This window comes from Canis lupus, chromosome X (assembly GCF_048164855.1).
Source record: "Canis lupus baileyi chromosome X, mCanLup2.hap1, whole genome shotgun sequence".
Taxonomy (NCBI): domain Eukaryota; kingdom Metazoa; phylum Chordata; class Mammalia; order Carnivora; family Canidae; genus Canis; species Canis lupus.
In genome coordinates this window covers 115,966,979-115,978,323 of record NC_132876.1, presented here as the reverse complement: position 1 = coordinate 115,978,323, position 11,345 = coordinate 115,966,979, and the positions used below count along the sequence as shown (strand labels likewise).

The window sequence follows — 11,345 nt, the reverse complement described above, 5'->3', positions numbered from 1 at the left end:
GTCCCAGGGCAGTACATTTGTTACAAATGATGAGCCGACCACAACACGTCATTATCAACCCAGATCCATAGTTTACATTAGGGTTCACTCTTAGCGTACACTCTCCGGGTTTGGACAAATGTATAATGACATGTATCCACCATTATCGTATTCTACAGGATAGTTTCACTGATTATCTGTCTCTTCATCCCTCCCTCCCCACAAGCCCTGGCAACCATTGATCCCCCCTTTTTTTTTTCTGTTACTGTTTTCTTAGTCTTGCCTTTTCCAGAATATCACATGCTTAAAGTTATACACTTATGTAGCCTTTCCACGTTGGCTTCTCTTACTCAGTTGATATACATTTGAGGTTCCTGTGTATCTTTTAATGGCTTAATAGCACATTTTGTTTCAGCAGTAAATAATACTCCGTTGTCTGGATGTATCACTGTTTATCCATTCACCCGCTGAAAAACATATCTGTTGCTTACAAGTTTTGGCAGTTATGGATAAAGCTGCTATGAACACCCATGTACATTGGGCAGCCCAGGTGGCCTAGTGGTTTAGTGCTGCCTTCAGCCCAGGGCGTGATCCTTGGGACCTGGAATCGAGTCCCATGTCTGGCTCCCTGCATGAAGCCTGCTTCTCCCTTTGCCTCTCTCTCTCTCATGAATAAATAAATAAAAGTCTTTAAAAATAAAAAAGAACATCCGTGTGCAGATTCCTTTGCTTGTTTTTAAAATTATTTGTCTTTCAGTGGGTTGTGGCCATTTTTATACATTCTACATACAGTTCCCTTATCAGATAGATTAGGTGCAAACATTTTGAGTTGTCCTCACTTTCTTGATGGTATCCTTTGAAACACAAAAGTTTAAAATTTTGATTTTTTAAATCTATCTAATTTATCTACTTCTATTGTTGCTGATGCTTGTGCTCTTGGTGTCATATTAAAGAGGTTATTGCCTAACCAGGGTCATAAAGAGCTCTACCTATGTTTTCTACTGAGAATTTCTTTTTTCTTTTTTTAAGATTTTATTTATTTATTTGAGAGAGCACAAGCAGGGAGAGTGGGAGGCAGAGGGAGCAGGAGAAGCAGGCTTTCTACTGAGCAGGGAACCTGACCTGGGACTCGATACCAGGACCCCAGGATTATGACCTGAGCCGAAATCAAGAGCCAAGGACTTAACTGATTGAGCCACTCAGGCTTCCAAGATCTGGCAAAATTTTGATAGCTGCTAGATCTAGGTGATGGGTTTATGGATATTAATTCTACTCTTCTTTATTAACAATTTTTTTTCTTTAAATGATAGAAAGTAAAAGGAAATGATATAGAAATAAAAATCACAAAAAAATTGGTTATAAGTGATAATGTCAGTAATACAGGAATAAGCTTGTATTTATTTTATTTTATTTTTTTGCTTGTATTTATTTTAACTTGCATTTTAAACTAAATTATTTATAAACTCTTGCAGTTTACAACCAGCTATAAATTATTTGCCACACTCCTAAAAAAAACACACAATAGAATGGATACATCAAGGTGTCTTAGCACTGCTCTTAGGAACCAGTGTTCTAGAACTCCCACTCTCATAGCAACTGCTAGCCACATGTGGCTGTTGAGCCCTTGAAATATAGTGAGTCCAAATTGAGATGTGCTATAGGTGTAGAGTATGTGTATAGGTGTAGAGTATACACTGGAAAGACGGCCTGGGAACAAAAAAATAATACAAAATATCCCTTTAATTAATTTATATTGATTACGTGTAGGAGTGATAACATTTGGGACATATTAGGTTAAATAAAAGTGTGTCATTAAAATAACATCACTGGTTTCTTTTTACTCTTTTTAAAATATGGCTACGAAAAGGTGTAGACTACATATGTGGCTTGCATTATACTTCTTTTGCACATCACTGTTCTGGAGAGAGAAGAACTGAGTTAGAAGGCCTGCATTCTGATTCCCTTGCTGCCTTTTATTAGCCATCTCACTTTGGGCCATTTCTTCCATTTCTCAGCCCTGAGATTGTTGAGAATAAATTCATTCTGCAAATATTGAGAGCTCTTACCATCTACAAAGATCTTTGCTAAGAGTTGTGGGGGATGCACGATGTGAAACTATTCACCAACTCAAATCAATATTTTCTCCTATCAGCCCTATTGATGAGTTGGTGAAGGCAGAAGCCAACAATGGAAATATCTTTTTTTTTTTAAGATTTTATTTATTTATTCATGATAGTCACACAGAGAGAGAGAGAGAGAGAGAGAGAGAGAGAGAGGCAGAGAGAGAAGCAGGCTCCATGCACCGGGAGCCCGACGTGGGATTCGATCCCGGGTCTCCAGGATCGCACCCTGGGCCAAAGGCAGGTGCTAACCCGCTGCGCCACCCGGGGATCTCCCTGGAAATATCTTATTTTTATTTTCTCCACAAACATTTTATCTCAAAATAATGAATATTTTATATCATGTCCAAAATCTGAGATCCCATATATACATGGCATACGTTCTCTTCACTTGAGTCTTGAGTCTTTGTACATGTGTTCCATTTTCCTGGAGGCTCTCTCAACTCTACATTCTGTCCAAGAAGTACACCGTGGTAGACGGTTGGTGGACTAGTGGACCTAGTAGTGATGCCCGTATACTGTCCCGTACCATACTGATACTGGTTTTGCCACATAACTTGCTTTGGCCAGTGGGACATTAGCAAATGTGATAATACTAGAGGCTTGATCGGTATTTGCTCATTGAGGCTTATCTTCTTGGAACACTCCTTCTTGGAACCCTGCGGCCATTCTGGGAGGAAGTCCAAAGAGCCCTAAGGAAAACCCCACATGGAGGAACGGGACAGAGGTTCGTTCAGACAAGTGGTTCTCAAGCGGGTGTGATTTTACTCTTTAGGGGACATTTGGCAATGTCTGCAGAGACTACAGCACCAGCGCAGAGAATTACCCAGCCCAAATGTTCATAGTGCCAAGGTTGAGAAATCTGCTCTAGACCAAGGTTTTGTCACAACAACCTGGATTCTTTGGGTCAAAGTAAAGGGCTTTGGAGAGAAAGTGTTCACACTTAAATGAAATCACCTACAGCTGCTCTTTTAATCCTGCACTTGTGCCAGTGCCAGCTCTCTGGGCATCTGCTACTCATGGTGATCTTAGACGATCCCAGTGGTACTTTTCTCCTTGTTTACCCGCAGCATTTAAGCCTAGTAACTCATCAGAGTGTTGAGCCAATGACCATCTTGTTAGTTGCCCCAACCTAGATATTGCTTCTCCCTGGTAGTATTGAGGTCATGGTTTGTGAGAACTCAACCCTAGCTTCCAAATCCTGGCCCATTAACATACTCAGGGACCAGGCGCTTTAACTTCTACTGTATAATAGAGTCCGTCAGTTTTGTTACCAAAGAACCATGGCTCTGCCATGCTAAGGAGAAGCAACTTTCCCACTAAAAAGAACATGTATATGGCTTGTCTATGAGAAAAATTTTAAGGACATAAAAATTACAGTAATATTGTTAGTAGAAAATTTTATTAGGAGAATTTAAAAATAATTACATTAGCAGACTCATTCAATAATTTTAGACATATGGTTGAGTATCAGTATAAATCTCATTGCTATGGTAATTAACTGTAAAACACATAGATAATAAATCATTGCAAGTAGGGTTGGATTTTTTTTTCTTTTTTAATAATAGAGCACATACACGTCTCCAGGAAGAATGAAAAAGGGGCAGAAACGCTGCCAGAATTGGTGCTCTGGACAGCTTTTTGGTAAGCGGGCCGATTCAGTTTAAAGAAACACTTGGTGTGCTAGGTAATCAAATTTGAAAAGTGCATGGACCTGGATGAAAAATCTGAATTGCATGAATAATCCCAGAAATCACCCAAATCCAAATAATATGAAGTCAGGTTACAGTGGGCTACAACTGACCTGCAAGTGGCCTTCTGTGTGGATGGCCGGCCAATTCTTGGCAACTTTAGGAAAAGCCCAGCCATTTATCTGACCTATTTAATCTGCTGTCATTGAGAAGCATTAAATTGGCCAGCATCACTAACACGCTGGTCCTCCGTTCCCACGTAATACATTCCTTTCCCCTACATTTGATTTGTGCACAAGGGTTGGCTCTAGGACTGCATTTGCTTGAGAAAACCTTTTTTTTTTTTTTTTTTGCTCTGGCCTGCCCGGAGAGAGGGGAAGGCAGCCCGCTGCAGGGGTATGGAGAGCTGTGACTGGGGACCATCTGGTGGGAGTTGGGGCACTGGGGGTGAGGTCCCTAGGGTCAGGCGTTTGAGAACCCAAAAGGCAGGAAGTTGCAAAGCTGGCCGGATGGGTACCTACAAATGAGGAATATGGAGGAGGCTTGGTTTGATCCAATTTACCGTCATTAAGGAGAGCAACCTTGCCCCTCCATCTGTGGTCAGGGCTCAGATGGCCACTGGCATCCTGGCTTTTTCAAGGACAAAGGGTAATCCTGTAGTTCAGGCATCAGATAATTTTGACTCAAGACTAGATAATAAATAATTTAGGCTTTGTGGGCTACAAAGCAAAATGGAGAGATTATTATGTAGGTACTTCCATAACGAGAGAAAACACGTTTACAACATTTTTATTGACAAAACATAATAATTTGGTACAACTTTTTGCAGTACACAGCCACTAATGAGAGGAAAGGGTTTTGGGGTTTTTGTGTTTGTTTTTTGAAGGGGATTTTTTTTTTCTCAATTGGGTTGCGAACGTCGTACAGCTGTGATCACGCAGATTGCGAAGGTTCTTGTGTCAAAGCAATGCTTAGCTCTCCGGTAGGAACAGGCAGCGCCGGGCACCTGGCCCGCGGGCCGCAGTTTTGCAGCCCCCCGTAGCTGCACACCGGTCGTCTGCAATGGGTTTGGGGTATTCCGGGTCGAGGGGTCGCTTGCGGTTGCCGGGCACGTCGGTCGCCTCCTCCTGCACCCTCCCTCGGTGTCCAATTAGTACGGCACCTCCAGGCAGGGCAGAAAGGTCAAGAACGGGGTCAAGTGCTCCCGGTCTGCCGCCCGTCCTACCGCAGCTCCGCCCCCTCTAGCTCCGCCCCGCTCCCGTCCCGCCGCGGCGCTTTCCCGCTCCTCCGCCCCGCCCCTCGAGCCCCGCCCCGACTCCGCCCCCTCCAGCCCCGCCCCTCTCCGGTCCCGCCGCGGCGCTTTCCCGCTCCTCCGCCCCGCCCCTCCAGCCCCGCCCCGACTCCGCCCCCTCCAGCCCCGCCCCTCTTCGGTCCCGCCGCGGCGCCTTCCCGCTCCTGCGCCCCGCCCCTCGAGTCCCGCCCCGACTCCACCCCCTCCAGCCCCGCCCCCCCCAGCCCCGCCCCTCTCCGGTCCCGCCGCGGCGCCTTCCCGCTCCACCGCCCCGCCCCCTCGAGCCCCGCCCCGACTCCGCCCCCTCCAGCTCCGCCCCCTCCAGCTCCTTTCCCCTGCGCTCCTCCTTTGGTCGACAGCCGCGCTTTCCCGCTCGCGTCGCAGCCTCCGGTGCCACCGCCGCCTCCGCCATGCCCAACATCGTGCTCTTCAGCGGTAGCTCGCACCAGGACCTGTCCCAGCGCGTGGCCGACCGGCTGGGCCTGGAACTGGGCAAGGTGGTCACTAAGAAGTTCAGCAACCAGGAGACCAGGTGGGGGGCCGCGCCGGCGGCCGGGCCGGGCCGGGGAGGGCACTGGGCGCGCTGCCGCGGGGCCGGGCGGGGACCGTCGCCCCGCTGCACCTCGCCACCTCCCCCCCCGGGGACCACTCCGCGGCCGCCCGCTCCCCCTTCCGGGGCGGGACGCTCACGACGCGGCCTCCGCGCCACCGCTGCGGCGCCCGGGAGACGCGGAGGAGGGCGGCCCCTGGCCCGGAAGGGCGACCTCGGGGCGCCCGCAGCGTCGGGGCGAGGTGGGCGCCGCCGGCGGGAACCGCTTGGGTGCAGGGCACGCGGCTAGGGACGGCCCTGGGCGTGCGAGTCCGGTTTCCCGGTCCCCTCCGGGCGGGTCCCAAGCCCCGGGCGTGCGACCGACGGCTCCGCCCACGTCCCCAGCCCGGGCCGCGCGCCGGATTCACCTGGGGGCCGTTTAAAAAGCCGCTTCCCCTCCCTGCCCCGGAGCTTCTGCTCTGCGGGCGGGGGCGGGGGCCTTTTCCAAGCCCCCGGGTGAGTCCCCAGCAGCCGGGGTGCAGCCCGCGGGCTTACCCGCAGGGCGTGTTGGTGCGGAGCCTTTACGGAGCGTGAGAGCGCCCGGGCGCACGTGCTGCTTCCCGGGGCTTCCTCGAATTTTTCTGCCTCAAAGCTGATGGCTTTCATCATCGTCGTGGTTGTGCGCCTCGGCGGGGTCCAGGGCAAGGCCGTGGCCCAGCGTGACTGCCACCCGGGTCTCGGTGCAGCAGCCGCGGTCGCCAGGCCGGCGGCCCGCCTCACAAGCGGGACGGGCTCCGGTTTCCACCTGCCTGAGTCCACAAAGCTCTGAACCAGTTTCAAGTAGCTCCTATTTAGCTCCTTCCCGAAGGATCCAGCGCGCCCGCGGTTACCGATCACTTCTCGCTCTGGCACAGGTCCAGGGCTACCACCACTTTCCACAAGCGGAGCGAGCTGCCAAAACGACAGCAAAACCCATCCATGCTTCCCACTGTTTCAGAAATTAACTTGAGACGGATCGCAGACGTACATGTGAAGCCTGGAACTAAACATTTCCAGAAGAAAACGAGGGAGAGGGGATCCCTGGGTGGCTCAGCGGTTTAGCGCCGCCTTCGGCCCAGGGCGTGATCCCGGGGTCCTGGGATCGAGTCCCACGTCGGGCTCCCTGCATGGAGCCTGCTTCTCCCTCTGCCTGAGTCTCTGCCTCTCTCTCTCTGCATCTCTCATGAATAAACAAATAAAAATCTTTAAAAAAAAAGAAAAGAAAAAACGAGGGAGAAGACCTTGAGGACTTTTGGAGTAGACAGAAATTTTTTAGACGCTGAGGAGTTCATGAATATTAATACATCTGGGGAGGATGGTGTTTTAGAGTCAGCTTTATAGGCTATGTGCAGCCCTTCCTCCAGGTGGGAAATCACCACACAGTCCTGTTGATAAGGCCAGCAAGGAGAGATCGCTCGTGAATGAGTAACAGGTGGTAGATGTGCGGGCGGCCCTTGCCAAGATTTCCGCTTTGCAGGAAGGGTTTAATACAGAAGTCTGGGAGGATGGCGTGGAGGGCTCTGGAAAAGGCTACTATAGCTAGGTGTCAATGTTGTTGTATCTGGCCAGCCCTATTCAAGCTTCAGCAGCTAGACGGAGAATGGGATACGAGGTTTTGTTCACCAGGTGGCATCCTGTAACTAGAGGAGAAATTTCTGGGTGAAGTAGATTTTGAAAGCAAGTATGTTGGTCTTCCCTGTTTCCCCAGGGCAGTGCAGTCCTTTGGTGCTCCAGGAGCAGAGTTAATCCAGCTTAGAGATGTTACTGTTGCATTTCTGCCCAAGATACTGTATGTACTGTTGGCTGGAACTCATTGAGACATTGAAATACAATTGCGTGTTTGTTTTAACTCTGTTTTATTTGGTTTTGAGTATTTTATAGCCACCACCTGATAACTAGAAATCCTGAGGTCTCAAAAACCATTCAGCATGAAGTCTGGCAATTGCTTGTCACAGACTAACAATAGTTAGTACAGTATATGTTTTTTTGTTTTTTAACAATTCACTCTTCAAAGATTTTATTTATTTAGAGTGTGCATGTGAAGGCACATGTGGGCAGGGGGAGGGGCAGAGGGAGAAAGAATCACAGGCAGACCCAGAGCTGATCTAGAGCCCATTGTGGGGCTTAATTCCAGGACCCTGAGGTCATAACCTGAGCCAAAATCAAGCGTTGGATGCTTAACTGACTGAGCTACCTCGTGCCCTTGTTTTGTTTTTTAAAATATTTTATTTATTTATTCATGAGAGAGACACAGGAAGAGAGAGAGGCAGAGACACAGGCAGAGGGAGAAGCAGGCTCCATGCGGGGAGCCCCATGTGGGACTTGATCCCAGGTCTCCAGGATCACACCCTGGGCCAGAGGCAGGCGCGCTAAACCGCTGAGCCACCCAGGGATCCCAATGAGATTATAATTGTATACACTGAACTATCACGGTCTGCTCCTAATCACGCCCTAGACTGAAGGCGGTGCTAAACCACTGAGCCACCCAGGCTGCCCTGTTTTGTTTTTTAAGTAATCTCTATACCTCAGGTAGGGCTCAAACTCACAACGCCGAGATCAAGAGTCACATGCTCTACTGAGTCAGCAAGGCACCCCAACATTATACATTTTTAATATTTAGAATATAACAGTTTAGCTTCTTCCTGACTTTTCTCTTTCCTACGATCTGTCTAGGTCCAGAGGTTGATTTTTATAAACAGTCCTCTCTGTACTAGGTATTGTCCTAATGACCTGTTTTTTTACTGTGTGGTCCTAGAGATGAGAAACAGGGTAAAAGGAAGAGAAAATGGACTCAGTACATTTAAGAGGCCCCTTTTGAACCTCTCCCCTGAGCCAGGACCAGAAATCTGCTTTCATGTCTCCTGGTCGTCACTCCTTCCATTCCCTACTTTTTTTTTTAAAGTTTTGATTTTTAAGTAATCTTTATACCCAGTGTGGGACTCAAGCTAAGAACCTCAAGATCAAGAGTAGCATGCTTCACCGACTCAGCCAGCTACCACCCACCACCCCCCACCCCCTGTGGCCATTCCCCACTCTTTTTTTTTAAGATTTTATTTATTTATCCATAAGAGACAGAGAGAGAGGCAGAGACACAAGCAGAGGGAGACGCAGGATCCCTGTGGGAGGCCCAATGCGGGACTCGATCCCAGGACCCCAGGATCACAACCTGAGCCAAAGGCAGATGCTCAACCGCTGAGCCACCCAGGAGTCCCCATTCCTCACGTTTAAAGCACCACCACGTAATCAGACACAGGGCCTCCTGATTTTCCCTTCTCATCTCTGAATCATTTTACTGATTTATTTTTTTATTTATTCATCTGAGAGAAGGACTGCAAGTAAGCACGAATGGCGGGGGACAAGCTTACTCTCTTCTGAGTGTGGAGCCCGACATGGGGCTCCATCCCAGGACCCTGAGGTCATGACCTGAGCTACCCAGGCACACCTCTGAATCGTCTTAGGTATGCAGAGAGATGTCTGCACCAGCTTCACTGTAGACCACTGAAATCCCGCAATGAAGGTGTCTGAAAGTCTGTTGTAACATTTTATCCTGGTCAGTTAACTTGCCCACAGAGTGGTTAGCTGTACTGAAAGACCCAAAGTTTTGGTTTCTGTCGTGTAATAAATCACCCCAGAATTTAACACCTTAAGACAACAATTGTGTATATGACTCACAAAGGTGCAGTTTGGGCAGTGTCCTATGTGATGGCACCTGGGACAGTTAACTGGGGCTGGGGGGTCCACTTCGAAGATGGCTCGCTCACTTGGCTGGTAAGTTGGTGTTAGCTTTTGCCGGGGAGCTTGGCCAGGAACCTCAGTACCTCTCCTCAGGGCTGCTTGAGCTTCCTTAGAGCATGGGAGACAGGAAGAAGCTGCTGCCAGTCTGGTAAGGTCTGGGGCCTGAAGTTGGTGCATTGTCACTTCTGTTGTCAAGCAGACTCCTCCCAAATCCAAGGGAAGGGGAACATAGACTTCACTTCTTTCTCTTTTTTTTAAGGTTTATTTTAGAGAGAGAGTGTGTGCAAGTGAGCACACAAGCTAGGGAAGGGCAGAGGCAGAGAATATCAGATTCCCCACTCAGTACAGAGCCCAAGGTGGAGCTCGTGATCTGAGCCGAAACCAAGAGTCGGATGCTTAACCGACTGAGCCACCCAGGTACCCCTAGACTCTACTTCTTTTTTTTTTTTTTAGACTCTACTTCTTGATGGGAAAAGTTTTAAAGCATCTGCAGCCATCTTTTAATTACCACACCCATTCATTGTTGAGTCAGATAAACTCATCTGCCTTCTTATTTTGGGATCTGTGAAGATTCTCCATCTGAACAACAAATGGATGCTGCCTTCTGGCCACAATTTTTAAGAGGCCCTACAAGAAAGATCAGTCGTGATCATCTTTATGAGTAGAAGCAGGAATGGCTTTGGGGGAAAAGTTGCCATGGTGATAGAATTTTCCATCCTCTGCTGGACTGCTAATCATAAGGGGACTGAAGTTCCTGAAGAAAAATAGGTCAAAGAAGCAGGTCTTTGGGGATAAACGGTCATAACGCCAGAGGCTGGCAAATTTTCTTTGTAACAGGCAGGCCAGGCAGTAAATAGTTCCAGCTTGGGGGCCCCACGTCCTCTGTTGCTGCTGCGTCTTACAGCTGGGTAGGTCAGCAGTCTGTCATGGGTCACTGCGTCCCTTCCTGGAGGCTCTAGGGCAGAAGCCATTCCCTTGCCTGTCTCAGCTGGAGAGGCTGCCTGCAGTCCTTGATTTATTCCTCCATCTTCAAAGCCAACAATATAGCACCTCTCCGACCCTGCTTCAGACCTCATATCGCTTCCTCTGACGTCTTCTGTCTTCCTGTTCCATTTTAAGGACCCTTGTGATCACAACGGGCCAACTTGAATAATCCAGGAAAATCTCCCTATTTTAAGGTCAGCCGGTTAGTAACCTTAATTCTCCCTGCCAACCTGTTTCCCCTTTGCCAAGTAACTGACCTATTCAGAAGTTCTGGGGCTTAGGACCTAGACCTCTTTGTGGGACCATTCTGCCTACGTCGTCATTCTCAGCTTGTGGGTTGTGGATTGTCAGCTCCTAGCTATGTGATACTGCGATTTCCAAATGGACTTTTTTCCCCAGTTGATAGGATATTCACAAAGGAATTACATTTAGCTCCTTAGAACTCAAAATAGGAGGGAGTGTATAGAATTCAGTCTCTCTCATCCTGAGGGTGACGTCATCCTGTTTCCGTTCATAGCAGAGAACATAAAAAATTATGACCCACTGTTTACCAAAACTCATTTTCAGATCAGTTCAACTTGAAAAACTTCCATTTTTGTGTTCTGGTTGAAGTCGGTTAGAAGCTTCTGTTGATTCAGTACACTTATTGCATGGTATCCAAAATGTTAACTCATTTTAAAGTTTTTGTAGAAATAATTGGCTCTGTTGATAAAACAGTGTCATCAGGTATAATTGGCTTCTGATAGTAGGAGAGATAAGGGCAATTGCTTATGTACCTCCCTTGTAGTTTTAGAATAAGATTCATTATATTTTTTAGGGTGAGCCCATTTATAGCCAGTCGTACTATAATATGACTTATTGCTTTCCTAAAAATCCATCATGCTATGCAAAATCATACAATAAAAACCACAGGGTTTATGGGAAAAATAGGATTGGGGGCACAACATCAAACCTCTTCAGTAACTTATTTTTAAAAG

General features: G+C 48.0%; 1 protein-coding gene across 4 annotated transcripts in view; it reads left to right on the top strand.

The window, feature by feature from the left end:
* The first annotated feature begins 5,393 nt into the window (after nt 1–5,393).
* The window catches only part of PRPS2 (phosphoribosyl pyrophosphate synthetase 2), a 45,282-nt gene continuing 39,330 nt past the window's right edge, over nt 5,394–11,345 (top strand). The window contains exon 1 of one of the 4 annotated variants that reach the window (XM_072817344.1): nt 5,394–5,613. In XM_072817344.1, the coding sequence (XP_072673445.1) occupies nt 5,492–5,613 (122 nt within the window). In that variant the 5' untranslated portion in view covers nt 5,394–5,491. Of the gene's footprint in view, nt 5,614–10,158; nt 10,563–11,345 lie in introns of those variants that run through there. The other 3 variants (XM_072817339.1, XM_072817345.1, XM_072817341.1) reach the window with 3 other exon arrangements.